General features: G+C 46.6%; 1 protein-coding gene across 3 annotated transcripts in view; it reads left to right on the top strand.

The window, feature by feature from the left end:
- The window catches only part of CHRNA4 (cholinergic receptor nicotinic alpha 4 subunit), an 84,444-nt gene extending 80,428 nt beyond the window's left edge, over positions 1 to 4,016 (top strand). For all 3 annotated transcript variants that reach the window (XM_081196213.1, XM_081196214.1, XM_081196215.1), the window contains one exon: positions 3,689 to 4,016. In XM_081196213.1, coding sequence (XP_081052339.1) covers positions 3,689 to 3,814 — 126 coding nt within the window. In that variant the 3' untranslated portion in view covers positions 3,815 to 4,016. The remainder of the gene's footprint in view (positions 1 to 3,688) is intronic.
- The last annotated feature ends 10,345 nt before the right edge of the window (positions 4,017 to 14,361 follow it).

Raw genomic sequence — 14,361 nt, forward strand, 5'->3', positions numbered from 1 at the left:
GCTTTCTTTGTTTTGTTTTTGTGACTGTGTGGAACCCAGTTCAGCTACTGATTGATTGATTGTGTACATTGTTTATTGCTTTCAGTTTATGGATCAATGGTCTCGTTAGATAGTAAAATTCATGTTAAATTGCTGTTTTAGGGGTTGTTTTTGAAAGTCTGGAATGGATTAATCCATTTTGCATTACTTTCTATGGGAAACCGCATCTTGGTTTTGGAACGCTTTGGTTTTGGAACGGACTTCTGGAAGGGATTTTGAGAACCAAGATACTACTGTATTGGAAAATGGGGTTTATGCTCATCTGTGTCCTTTGGGGAGGGGGCAGTTCTTAAGCTGCTGCCCTATTTTTGTACTTGTAACTTGACAGCCTAAAATAAGAAACCAGAGCACGTTTTTTGGTAACGATTTGCAAGCAGAGCAAAGAGGGGAATTTGCCAGATAACTTAAGCGCCATAAATAATTCCAAGAGCTGATAGCAGAATCACAACATGCTTCACTCGGACGTTAGCACCATCTTGATGTGACATGATTTTTCTTGGCGTTTTGAGATTTGAAGCAGCAGCAACACCACTGTGGCATGGTAATAATTAATGTAGGAAGTGAGGGTGACGGATGATTTTACACAGCCGCTTTTGTGGTAACTGTCAAGCTGGACAGAATGACAGATCAGAAGACTGGTTATGTGGATAGCAGGGGCTAATGCTTGGGAGGGGGCTTCTTGAAGGGTGAGAGGAGGACAAATAGCTTGTGCTCTCTTCCCAGGGTGACGTAGTAGTTTAACTCAGGTAGCTGTTTCAAGAAATTTTGAACCCTCTTTCCAGCTTAGAATTTGGGCATCCTTTACTGTCTCGTGGATGGCACTGTGGGTTAAACCACAGAGCCTAGGGCTTGCCGATCAGAAGGTCAGCGGTTCGAATCCCCGCGACGGGGTGAGCTCCCGTTGCTCGGTCCCTGCTCCTGTCAACCTAGCAGTTCAAAAGCATGTCAAGTGCAAGAAGATAAATAGGTACTACTCCAGAGGGAAGGTAAACGGCATTTCCGTGCGCTGCTCTGGTTCATCAGAAGAGGCTTAGTCATGCTGGCCACATGATCCAGAAGCTGTACGCCAGCTCCCTTGTCCAATAAAGCGAGATGAGCGCTGCAACCCCAGAGTCAGCCACAACTGGACCTAATGGTCAGGGGTCCCTTTACCTTTACTGTCACACTTGGGAACATAGGAAACTGCCTTATCCCAAGCTTGGCTGGTTCATCAAGCTCTGGCTGGCAGTGGCTCTCCAGGGATTCAGACTTGGGTCTCTCTCAGCCTTACCTGAAGGTGCAAGGAATTGAAGCTAGGACATTCTGCATGCCAGACAGATGTTCTACCACTGAGCTGTAGCCCTTCTGGGTTTCAAAGGCGTACTCTAAAGAGGTGAAGAAAATACAAATAAACCGCAATGCTTCTAAACTTTAAAAATAAACTAAGAAGAAGGCTGATATAAAGAGAGTCCTGACCAATCAAACCAGTGATCTATGTAGTCCAATGTCCTGTTCCCTACAGTGGCCAGCAGCAGATACTCAATTTGACGTGCCCACAATCAGGTCATGAAGTCAATAAGCCTCTCCCAGTTATTCTTCAGCAGCTGCTAGTCAGTGCTATACTGCCCCTGAATATGGAGGTTGCATGTAGCTATCATCAGTTGTAGCCATGAATGCCCTTACCTTCCTTGGATAGGCAATTGACAGCATCGATTGGTTATCAAAGTTTTAAAAAGCAGCATCAGAAAACTGTTGTTAAAATGTGGCACCCTCAAAGGCATGCTGGGGGAAAATAGGTTTTAATTGCTCACTGGAAAAAGGAGCTGAGATGAAGCCAGGTGGACTGCTCTTGAGACGGCATTTTATCACATTGAAGCCGCCACAGAGAAGGCCCTGTCCTTTGCGTCCTTCTGATAGTACAGAGAACCAGAGCAGTTGACCTCAGCCCTCATCCAAGTTCATATGATGGCTCCATCCCATGAGCCTAGCCAGGACTCCACAAAGCCTGGAGCAATTACAGGTTTGTCCATTCTAAGTCTTGTTCTGTACCAACAGGACAGAGGTCACAGTCACAGGCCAAAGGCAATTTATCAATAGATATATTGATTGATTTTATTTGTAGACTTGGAAGGAGCCACTAGGATCATCTAGCTCAAACCACTGCAATGCAGGAATCTTTTGCCCAATTTACTACCCTGAAATTAAGAGTCTCATGCTCTGCCAACTGAGCTATCCCAGGTGATGTGTGTCTATCACTATTCACAAAAATTAGCAGAGCCATTTACAACTATTTCACATATAATCATACCATAAAAACCACATAAAATGTTAAAATCTGCAGAGAGTTTCCTCAAAGCCTTAGCTGGAAGGAAAATCTATGTTGATAGTATCATAGTTCAGTGACATTATAGAGAATGTATGGGAATATTCCCAGTATTTGTTGTTAATGTTAAAAGGCAACGAGTGCTTCCCTCCGCCCTTGTATGTGGTAGGATTCCATTATTGGAGCAATGTTGTAACCGCAGTTGAGAACATTGTCGGATATGAGATCCCATTAAGCCCCACGCTTCTTCTGCTTGGTGTGCATAAAAATAGAACACAGGCATTTCAGCCAGTAACTTGCTGATCTCTTCCCAAATTTCATTAGAAAGATTTAGGAAACAAAGGCAGCTCCCAATATTGAACGATGATAGGCAGAATCTATGGCTTATTGTGCTAATAGCAACCATCTGCTTTCTTTTGAAACACCAAAGAGAAATGGTCATTAAGAAGCACTGGCCATAGTTTCACATTACTTCAGGCACAACCTAAACTGTACGCTTTTTATTTTAATCCTTTTTTAAAATGCAATAAGTAAACAATATTTTTGAAAATAATGATGATGAACAACTGAGGTTCCACCCTGGGCCAAACATCTGAGCAATTTTGAGTAAGGAAGGCTTGGAAGAAGTGGCAATTCTCCAGGGGGTGCCAAACATCTTCAGTCAAAGCGCCAAATGCTAGATGGGAAGAGACTTTTGGTCAATAGAACTGAATGATTGACAGCGATGTTGCAAACTTTTTGCATTTCCTTAAGTGTATAGAAGGACAGCTGGGAAATATGTAACTGACAGGATGTCCCTAGGTAGAACTATTCTTTCTTTTTAAAAAATGCTTTGACTTTTTCATGGCTGGAATATCTCTATATCTATCATCTCTCTCTCTCTCTCTCTCAGTCAGTAGCGCTTGAGACAGGGTTGTGGGTTCAAGACTCCTACACTGCAAACTCTGGGCAACTTACAGACAAAAGGCAAGCTCACACATCCCACTCATACTTGCAGAAATGGACTGTATTTGATACTTTTTTTGTCCGACGGTTTTCATTGGGTTGTTTTTTTTATTGATAACCATCCCTGGATTCTTTTGAATGAACTGTGGTTTCAAAACACATTCAGTCAATAGGATGTCCTATAAGGCAAGGCTCCCCATGACCAAAACCAACCAACTTTGGGTTTGCCTACCCACATTGCCAACTCTGGTGGCAGCTCTGCCTTAGATGACCTCACCATCACAGACACAGAAAAATCTATGTGCCTCTTGGCCAACCAGTAATTGGCAAACACCTACAGTCTTTCTTCCTGCTTTCTGAATGTACAGTAAGTGTCCTTCCTTCTCCCCTCTCTCATTCCAGGTGAAGGAGGACTGGAAGTACGTGGCAATGGTCATTGACAGAATTTTCCTCTGGATGTTCATCATTGTTTGCTTGCTGGGGACTGTGGGCCTATTCCTACCTCCTTGGCTGGCAGGAATGATCTAGGATCCAAACAACTCTGGAAAGGAATCCATCGCATCCCATTCAACCGATTCCAATCCACCTGGAAGGGGCAAAGCTGAACGCTGGAGAAGGCTGCTACGAACGATTTGCTGTAATGTCTGCGCATGAACCATTCCTGGGGAGCTCCAATGATGCCTTCCAAGGTTGCATCACTTGCCTAAGCCATCTTCATCTTCTATATCTCTTTGGGGGTGGGCGGGAGGGGTGGGGCTGGTCAATTAAAGTTTATCCATAGCATGACGGCATCTGTTGTCATATATACTCCTGAGAACACAGCTGTGTTCCTTTAAAGCAAGTGCAAATAGAGGCACTTAACATAATGGACTCAGTCCCTCCTGGCAAGTCAATGGAGAAGTTTAGCACTGGCTGGGTAATGAGCTGAAGCTCTTCAGAACCAAACAAGGCCGAGTGAAGGGTCTTGTTGAGGAGTGTTTGAATAAATGGCAAGGAGCGGTGGAGGTGAAGAGGATAGATTTTTGTCAGAGGCACGCCTTGGTGGAAATGAAAAATATGAATTCAAGTTCTCCTGATCTTCAGAGTTCAGTTTCGTAATGAAACTGAGCAAACTGGAGGAAAGACATACCACATCTGGCCACCACTGGACTGTACATCTTGGCTGGTCCACATGATCAGAAGAGACACCTGGTACAGCTTTTGCTGGCCAAACCACATTAGGCTGCAGGTGGGGGGAATTCCCATCTTTGCACACTTATTAAACTACCATGCCTGGAAGAAGGGTTGGCTCGAACTCTTCTTCCTGCCTTTTTAGTTTTTGTATTTGCAGGGAGCTTTGTTTGCACTGCAGGAATGTTCGGATCCTCCTCCGGCAGTCTGAAAAGGCATAGACAAGCAAAAGCTGCAGTGTGCTGCTCTTGAGATCGGAAGCATCAGCTTTGCGGCTCTGAAGCAAAGGAAAGATAAAGTCAATGGGAGAGGAAGCTGAAGCTCAGAGACCCACAAAGCTACAGGGTCCCCATTTCTGGCAGTGTCAGCTGGAGTTATACAAGTTCACAGAGCGCTTTCCTCTGTCGTGCCAAGAATGGGGAAGCCCCTTCTTCCATACACAGCATGGGCTGCTCTGTGGGAGAGCAGCTAAAGTAGTTAGAAGCAGCATCCCATAACTTTGCTTGTAAAAGCATTTGCTGTGTTGCTTCCATAGAAAGACTTGGGGGATCCAAAATGGTACTGACAATACCTTTGAGCAGGAGCAGGCACTGGAATTGCTAAGATCCCCTCTTCGTAGCCAGCAAGGAATCCTGTTTGACAATAAACCATTGTACTCTGCCAACATAGTGGAGCAAAGGCACCAGGTGCCACAGATTGCATCTAATCTGTTCCTCCCCGTTCCTTCCATTTGTTTCCAAAGTGTCAGGTGTAATTTGCATAATACATTTCACCAGTACAAATCACATTCCCTAGGTGCGCAATGTGGATTTCCACCCTCCGGCCCCAGTGCAGAATAAATGCAATCAGGAATTGAAATGGAAACCTATCTATTAAGAGTCCTTCGCTATGAAGATTAGGGCTGGGTGATACCTGGGTTTCAACATCACGATATATCACCAGACAAACATTGTGATATAATGATACACACTATCACAATATCTGAAATAAGGATGGAGCTATGCAGAGGCATTGTCTGGCATCACAATTTTACCCACATTATGATTTTGCATAACACACACCCCATGATTCGTGATATATTGCCAGGTCAAAAACTATGGAACCAATATCACGACATGCTCTTCAAACTGGTTTTGGGTGATAGATTGAGATATCACCCAGCCCTAATGAAGATGCAGCTTAAACTCTTGGGTCAAGTCATATTTGATGGGTGGGTCTGGGGGAAGGGGCACATGCATCCATATCATCCATTGTTCACCACTGTTGGCACATGAGTAGGGTTATAGTGATGGAAAAGGGGGGTGGATTTCCACTGCTAACATGTGTGACTTGATCTTCTGTGATGGAGCATCATGTGGATCCTACACTTCCTGCCCAAACGAAGCTCAGTTTAACACTTAAAACTTTTCAGATGACAAAAGCAAAGACGGAGAAGAGAATCCTCGAAAGGGAGATAAGAATGTGAGGATGACTCCTCCAGACTTTTCCCTGTGATTCTGGGCCAAATCTTTCTCGATTAAGAGAAGCGATTGTTGAAGCTTCATGAACAGACTTGAAATAAAGGATTTCTGAGTAACTGTAGCCTTGTGTCATTCTTTGAGTTGTCTTACTTGAACTGGTAGCCCCAACAAGGCTTCTGTCAAAGCACTGGACTTTCAGGAACTGGTGGGGAGAGCATAGCTCAGAAGCAGAGCTTTGAACGCAGAAGGTACTGAGCATCTCTAGAGAAGGCTGTGAAGACCTTCTGCCTAAAATCTTGGAGAGCCACTGCCAGTCAGTGTCAACAATATTTAGTTAGGTAGACCAATGTCCTGCCTCAGTATAAGGAATCATAGAATCATATAATTGTAGAGTTGGAAGAGTCATCTAGTCCAACTCCCTGCAATGCAGGAATCTCAGCTAAAGCATCCAGAGCAGGTGGCCATCCAACCTCTGCTCCTGCTCTTCCCAAAAATTGGGATTTGGAGGAAAAGAAGGTGAAAGAAGGTAGATTTTGAGAAGGGGTGTTTGACATAGATGGGATAAAATGGAATGATAAATTACATGCAATATATTCTCCCTCACACCTTAGGAAGAAATCATCTGCCTTGTAAAACTCTTTTTTAGAATTGCTTTAGGAGAAATTACTTGTAAACCTGATCATCACCATTTGCCCTTTAAATTTACTACTTAAAAAAGGAGCATTTCAAGATATCAGTTTTTAGAAGAGGCCTTAGTTTTCAGCTTGGGAAATGGCTCATTCTTTCTGTTCCCTTCCACAATTCCATATTATGTTGCCTTCTGACTGACAGAGAGAACGATCAAAACATTTTCTGGGCTGAAACAAATGGAAATTGCATCCTGGACACAGAAGTTCTTCTGCCATTTGGATCTCATGATGTTCAGCTCCATGTGCTCACCTTGATTACCCAGGACAAACTGGTCCTAGCCTGAGGGTTGTCAGGCACAGGAATGGGGCCCCAGATGGAGACTTCATCCAGGGGCTGGGCCAGGCCAGGCCTGTTGTATCTCGAGGCCCCAAGACCCACCCCCAAAATAAATACACACGGACACTTATATTAGTTTAAGTTTTGGGGCAATTTTTGGCCACAACTTTATTGAAATACAATCATGTGAGCGGTATTGGCTTAGGCATTGACTCCCCACTATAACTGACTCCACCTCTCAGGGTGATCGTCCAATGGGGTAAACCAAACGAGGGAGCTAGGTCAATGAGGACCAACCTAAGCTCACCCTGGGGTTCCTGTGGTCCTGGCATGGCCCTAGCCCCTCAAGTGGACTTCGGACGAGATCCAGGACTCCCAGATTCCTTTAATGGAATACCCAGTTCCTGCTCCTCCCCCCCCCCATTTTAACCCTATCGGGTGAACTCTGGGGTCCTGAGCGCAACCAGGACCCTCTGTTATGAGGATCCCATTTGGAAGATGCACATCAGAGCATGTCTCAAAACCAGAACTTCCAGTTCTCAGTGCCAAGACTCTGCTGCCTCATCAAACCTGGTGGGTGAGCCGATACAGATCAGGAGCGCCCTCTAGGTTGCAGTTTTAGCCAGAATACCATCAACTGCCCCAACAGTTTGAGCTTGTGTCAGCCAAGATATGCCAGGCCACATAAAACCCTCACATCCACATCAGCTACTCATTCTGGGTAACAGAAATTAACCAGCACATTTCTCCTAACACGTTTATATGCAATTTTGCCCGGTACACATATCTTTGCAAGTAAATAAATGCACAGGGGTTTGCAATGCAATGTCCCAGCCAAATCAAGCAGTCGGAACATTGTATACCCAGCCTTTATCTGATAAAATGGTAATAGTACAGACCAGCTGATCAGCTTAGGGGACATGGATTTAATCCTGTGCTCCCGTTCCCTAGTGCACATCTAGTTGGTACATCTGGCAGTTGGGGGCCCAGGTGCCATGAACGGTTGCTTCCCCTGCCCCGCCATAACCCAAGATGAAATGACCACACTTAACAGTATTCTTTGGTTCAAGCTAGACCACAGCTTTATTGATTACAGATATAAGTGGCTTTGGCATTGGGTATAACTAGTATTGACCAGCCAATTTGTGGTCCGATTCTCTAAGGGGTTGAACCCATGTTGAGATTGTCCTTTGACACACATTAAATAGGAACGACCCCACACAGATCACCTTGAGGGGTGCTACGGGCGTAGCCCCTGCAGGATCCCTTTAACAGGATATTCAAACCTCCCCTCCAACCAAGACTAAGGCTTTTACCCAATGCCTTTTGTGATGATTGTGTGACGATTACTATGAGGTAGGTGAAACCCCCAGGTTGGTCAATTGACCTGAAGGACAAATGCCTCCTCAGCCCCCCAGATGGTGACCAATCATAATCCATAGCTAGGCCAGATACACAACCTACCTCTGTGATGGGTAGGAGATAGCCCAAGGGGGTGGGAGACCCAGCAAAAACCTGAAGTGCCGGGTAAGGGACTGAGCATGCCCAACCCTTGGGCCAGCTGTCACTAGCCAGTTTAGCAGCCAGACCAAATCCAAATGGTCCCCAGGTGGTGGGAGAGGCTGTTGCATCTCCTGGCAGCTGAGGACCCAGCAGGGAGGCAGAAATTGTGGGGCTGTTCAGGGAGGCAGGAGAGGATTTATTGTTTAATAATATCCTTCCCAACTTGCGTTAGCAAGTTCTATAATTTAGCAGAGTAACATTCCCTTTTTAAACTTACACAGCGGAGAACTTGTTGCCAGGCTTGCTTTAGCCTCTAAAATAAGTTTCCTGGTGATTCCCCTTTATTCCCCCCTAAAAAAGAATAGACATGACAAAGTCTTGTATAAAATGTATAAAATAGTTTACTCACACATTCTGTTCACAGATGGATCCCAGAAGGCAGACTTAAGTTACAAAATATATACACTTGGAATCTATCCCATAAGGGGATAGTTTCTTTGTCCTCTCTTGGCTGGAGGCCAAGTGAACATCTCAGGCTAAGCAGCTGGTGCTTCTACGACGAAAGCAAGATGGAGGAGAAAGCGATGTGGTGGCCAGCCCTGTGCTTTTGTTACCTGCACAGGTAAGGTCACGCCCAACTCTGGTCACATGTAGAGGAAGTTTGTCCCAGCCCAGGAGGAAACAGGAAGTTCCGACTGGCTGGTCCAGACATCCCCTTTTTACATCCCCTCTAGGAATGTTGTATTTGACTGCTCTGTGTTCCACATCCTACAGAAATGGCAATGGAGTCTCTTCATGCCTCAATGCTGCACTGCCAGTTAAATGGTAAGTGGACTTATTTGACTGCATGTCCAGTTTTGGTTTGATGCCTTCGTGCAAAGGGGAAAATCTGAGTGGGTGAAAATATACGGTTGATCTGGTGTTTTATGGTTGACAGATGTGCTGTGCAAATTTGCCCAAAAGTTTACTTCTGTGTCAAGATTTTGTTCTAGCCAAGATGACCAACTTTGCTTGGCACTTATTAGTTTTATTCCGCCCTCCCCCAGGTAATCTTTTGCAACTTTTTTGCTTCAGGCTGCATCTGAAGGTTGGACAGACATCTATACATGGCTTCAAGTCTCAGACCTACACCCAATTGTTCTTCCATTAGATGATAAGATTGGAGTCATTAGCGACTAATTAAAACAGACCCTTTAACCTGGGTGTCTCTTTGGATGAAAGAAGATAAGATGCATCCTCTTGAAGCTGCTGCATTCATTTGAGGGAAGATAATGAAGCCCCAAATTTCACATCTACCAGGGGATGAGATGCCGTCACAAGCGCATAATGGCAAGCTCCAAGTTTCAGAATAAAGCTTGCGGGTCAAGAAACAGAGCATGAATAATCACTGCTGAAGAAAGGCTGCACCAGCTTACACCAAAGAATTGCAAGCCTGAGAGCTGGGGAATGTGTTTTTGTTCCTAAATGGGAAACACATGCAACTCTGGCCCCTGGAAAAAACAGGAAAAACCCTGCTCACCTCAGAGGAATCCACCCTCTGTGCTTCTGTGTGAGTTGCCGTTCTGGTGGGCAGGGCCAGAGGTAATATTGGGCAGAGCATTAAATGCAAATGTTTACTTTTGTGCATTGGCCTAGGTAGACTCGCCAACTCCTCTCTCTCTTTCATCTAGGTAACTAAGAAGCATTATTAGAGCGTACCCTTCAACTGTCCTGGTTTAATTGGGATGTGCCATTTTGAGGGGCCATGCTCTTGTGTGAGTCACCTGGCTCCCGTGAGATCATGGACCTACAACATGTGTGCTGGGGAGGCGTGCTATTGCACAGGTCATGTGACTCGTGCAGGAGCAAGGCCCAGAAAGATGCACACCCCAGTTTTCCTCTGGGACATGTTGGAAAGTACAGTAGTACCTCAGGTTAAGTACTTAATTCATTCCGGAGGTCCGTTCTTAACCTGAAACTGCTCTTAACCTGAAACACCACTTTAGCTAATGGGGCCTCCTGCTGCCGCCGCACCGCCAGAGCACGATTTCTGTTCTCATCCTGAAGCAATGTTCTTAACCTGAAGCACTATTTCTGAGTTTGTGGAGTCTGTAACCTGAAGCGTAAGTAACCCGAGGTACCACTGTACATCAGAATTCAATGGCAGTTTCCAGCCAGGCAAAAACAGTGGCAGAGGGTGCAAAGGTGTGACCTAGGAAAAGTCCCAAAGACCAGATTAGAGAGACACGGAGGGCTGAGGAACTGAGGTTCCCCACACCTGCACAGCACTATATTAACTCTCCAATTTAGTTTGACCCTTGCTCATTTTGAGTCATTCCCACTCACGGCAGGAGTCTCAACCAGGGTGCTTGACTGGTGCAGCGATGGCATCAATCACAACCTGGGATCACCGCAGTTTGGAAGCAGAGAGGACAGAGATCTGCTAAGCAGGGCTTGCAGGCTCCTTGTGTGGCAGGGCTTCCCTTGGGATCTACTGGGATTTTTAGAGCGCTTTCCTTCCCCCCCAGCCCTGTTTTTATGAGCTTGTTCAAAGGGGCCAGGGGAAATTGCAAATATTAGCTCAGTGTCACATAAGAGACAAACCCAGCAAAGTGTGCCGATGCTGCGCCAGCAGTTCCTGCCAGAAAAGGCAGTGGAAGAGAAGCAGCAGAAAGGAACCTGATGAATATGGATGAGCTCGGCTCAGGAGCTCAACCCAAAATGAAAATTGCAATCGGGAAGAAATGAATCCCTTCTTCGGTCCACGCTAATGGAGCATTATGTTAGTTGTGGCTTCAAGTTCGCGCCGTTTGGAGGCTAATTGCCAGTGTGGGATGGTAACGATCTGGTCCTGATCTGGAGTCTACATGCCCCAGGGGCAGGGAAAGCTCCCATCCAAGCAAGTGGGAATTTCTTCCTCCCCATTATTATTATTATTATTATTATTATTATTATTATTATTATTATTATTATTTTATTTATACCCCACCCTCCCCAGCCAAGACCGGGCTCAGGGCGGCTAGCACCAGATATAAAACAATTTATTGAAATCCAACTTAAAAAAACAAGATTAAAATACATTAAAATGCAGCCTCATTTCAGCAGAAACTCAAAAACTTTTTGGGGGATGAAAACGTCAAGTCTTCACCAAGGCCAACTATCTAGACTGGTCTAACGTGGGTCAGAAAAAAGCCAGGGAAGTCCCCCAATAGGAGTTCCATCACAGAAGGAGAAAGGAAAAAGGAAAGAGGGGGAGGGGATCAAGTTGATTCCAAGCCAAAGGCCAGGCAGAACAACTCTGTCTTACTGGCCCTGCGGAAATAAATCAGAAAGAAAACTGAAGGTCCTCTGCGGGGCATAGTGGGAGAGGCGGTCCCGTAGGTACAAGGGTCCTAGGCTGTGATGGACATCTGGTTGGCCACCACAGAAGCAGGATGCTGGACTTTGATGGACCATTGGCCTGATCCAGCAGGCTCTTCTTATGCGACCAGTGAGTACCGTATTTTTCTCACCATAGGACGCACCGGACAATAGGACGCACTTTGTTTTAGAGGGGGGAGAACAAGGAAAAAAAAAATCTCCCTCTCTCTGCCCAGCGCCCCTTCAGTGAAGCGGCAGGAGGTGCTGCACAGAGAGGGGGAGAACTTTCCCCCTCTTGTTTTCCCACTCTACAACAAGGTGCCGTTTAAGGTGCGTTCAGGCGGCTACCTTGGAAGCCTGGAGAGCGAGAGGGGTCGGTGTGCACTGACCCCTCTCGCTCTCCAGGCTTCAGGTTCCTTTCGACCTGCTCTTTGGGGCTGGCGGGGGGAAGCCCACCACCAGCCCCAAAGAGCAGGTCAGGGAGCAGCGGAAAGGCGCAGCGGAGAGGCTCCTGCCATAGCCGCGCGTCACCTCTCCAGCAGGGAGAGGGTTGCGGGGCTATGGCTTCTTTAGCCCCGCGCGCTCTCTCCCAGCTGCAGAGGTGATGCGGGGCTGTAGAGGCTCCTGCCATAGCCGCGTGTCACCTCTCCAGCCAGGAGAGGGTCGCGAGGGGCTGCTTTAGCCCCGCGTGCGCTCTCCCGGCTGGAGAGGTGACACACGGCTATAGAGGCTCCTGCCATAGCCATGCGTCATCTCTCCAGCCGGGAGAGGGTCGCGGGGCTATGGCGTCTTCGCTCCATAGGACGCACACACATTTCCCCTTCATTTTGAAGGGGAAAAAATGTGTCCTATAGAGCGAAAAATAAGTATGTTGGCAGAGTAGGGGCAGAGCTCTCAATCCCTCCTCCACACCCAACGTAGAGAAACCCAGAAAAACTACCTCCTTTGCACCCAGCTCCGAAGTGCCATGGGCCTCTGCAAGAGGATGGAGATCCCTGATGTGCCAGCTTCAAGCAAGCTGTGATATTATTGCAGGCCAATAACTTTCTGCGAACTAATTGACAAGACTGCCTTAAGCTTATTGCGTCCTGCCGTCTCCGATCGGAGGAGTGGAGAAAAAGAACTTTGACACAGGGAAACTGGGATTCTGTCTCTGTCTCCCCCAGATATTTCTGGCATCCACCCGCTGAGTGTTGAGCTCTCCATTATCCAAAGAAATCTCTTAGATTCAGCGAGCATAAACAGCTGCTGTAGCGTGTGAGCAAAAAGAGGAAAATCTAAAAATACAGGCATCTCTGGGGGCTTGGAGAGACTACAGGAGTAAAATACAAGGGCGGCAGCAGGAGAGCTTGATGTTATTCTGCAGCCAGAGTGCTGCTCTGCTGAACACTCTCACACATCGCATTGCTGTGCGAACAGATGTAAGGCCTGCCAGTAAAAAGAGGTCACAGAGCTAAGCCAAGAGGACTCCTGCAGTTCCATCAGTGTGATGGGTTGGGAGCAGCAGGACCACCATTCAGTGTCCTCTCTCTGCCCCACATGCTGCTCTGGAAATTGCTGGCAATACCCAGCCCACCTAGAGACAATTGCTCTGTTCTGCTTTATCTGATCTGCCTCAACATGAGGCAAATTCCTGGTGCTAGGAATTGCACTAGAAAGTGTAGTAGCTGTTAATAATAATAATAATAATTCATTATTTATACCCCGCCCATCTGGCTGGGTTTCCCCAGCCACTCTGGGTGGCTTCCAACAAAACACTAAAATACAATAACCTATTAAACATTAAAAGCTTCCCTAAACAGGGCTGCCTTCAGATGTCTTCTAAAAGTTTGGTAGTTATTTTTCTCTTTGACATCTGGTGGGAGGGCGTTCCACAGGGCGGGTGCCACTACCGAGAAGGCCCTCTGCCTGGTTCCCTGTAACTTGGCTTCTCACAGCGAGGGAACTGCCAGAAGGCCCTCGGCGCTGGACCTCAGTGTCTGGGCAAAACAATGGGGGTGGAGACACTCCTTCAGGTATACTGGACGGAGGCCATTTAGGGCTTTAAAAGTCAGCACCAACACTTTAAATTGTGCTCGGAAATGTACTGGGAGCCAGTGTAGGTCTTTCAAGATCGGTGTTATATGATCTTGGCGGCCGCTCCCAGTCACCAGTCTAGCTGCTGCATTCTGGATTAGTTGTAGTTTCCGGGTCACCTTCAAAGGTAGCCCCTTTGTTGTTGAGTTACACATGCATTCCTTGCCTCCCCCTTCCTCTCTCTTTTAACATTCACAGTAGTCCTGTAAGGTAGGTCTGGCTGGGTGATGCTGGCTGGGTCAGCCATGTATGACAACGGAGAAGACTTTTCTTAGCAGGAGCCAGAGTCTGCTCATGTTCTGTGACTGTTGCAATAGTTGCATAAGGCCTGCTGTCAGAGCTGCTTCCAGATCCTAGCTCACAGAGGATCACGCTAGCCAGCGATCATTAAGTAAAAGTCTTTATTGAGTTACAGTTTCCATTCTCACGCTGCTGTCTGCAACTCTACGTCTACTAGCTAGATCGGCGAGGCTCCGTCTGAGTCTCCGCCCCTTGTGCACCAACTTAATATCCTAGCCCTGCTCCACCTTTTCCGCCTGACTGTTCTCCTCTGGGTCCCTC

Source organism: Podarcis bocagei (assembly GCF_964188305.1).
Source record: "Podarcis bocagei genome assembly, chromosome: 5".
NCBI lineage: Eukaryota > Metazoa > Chordata > Lepidosauria > Squamata > Lacertidae > Podarcis > Podarcis bocagei.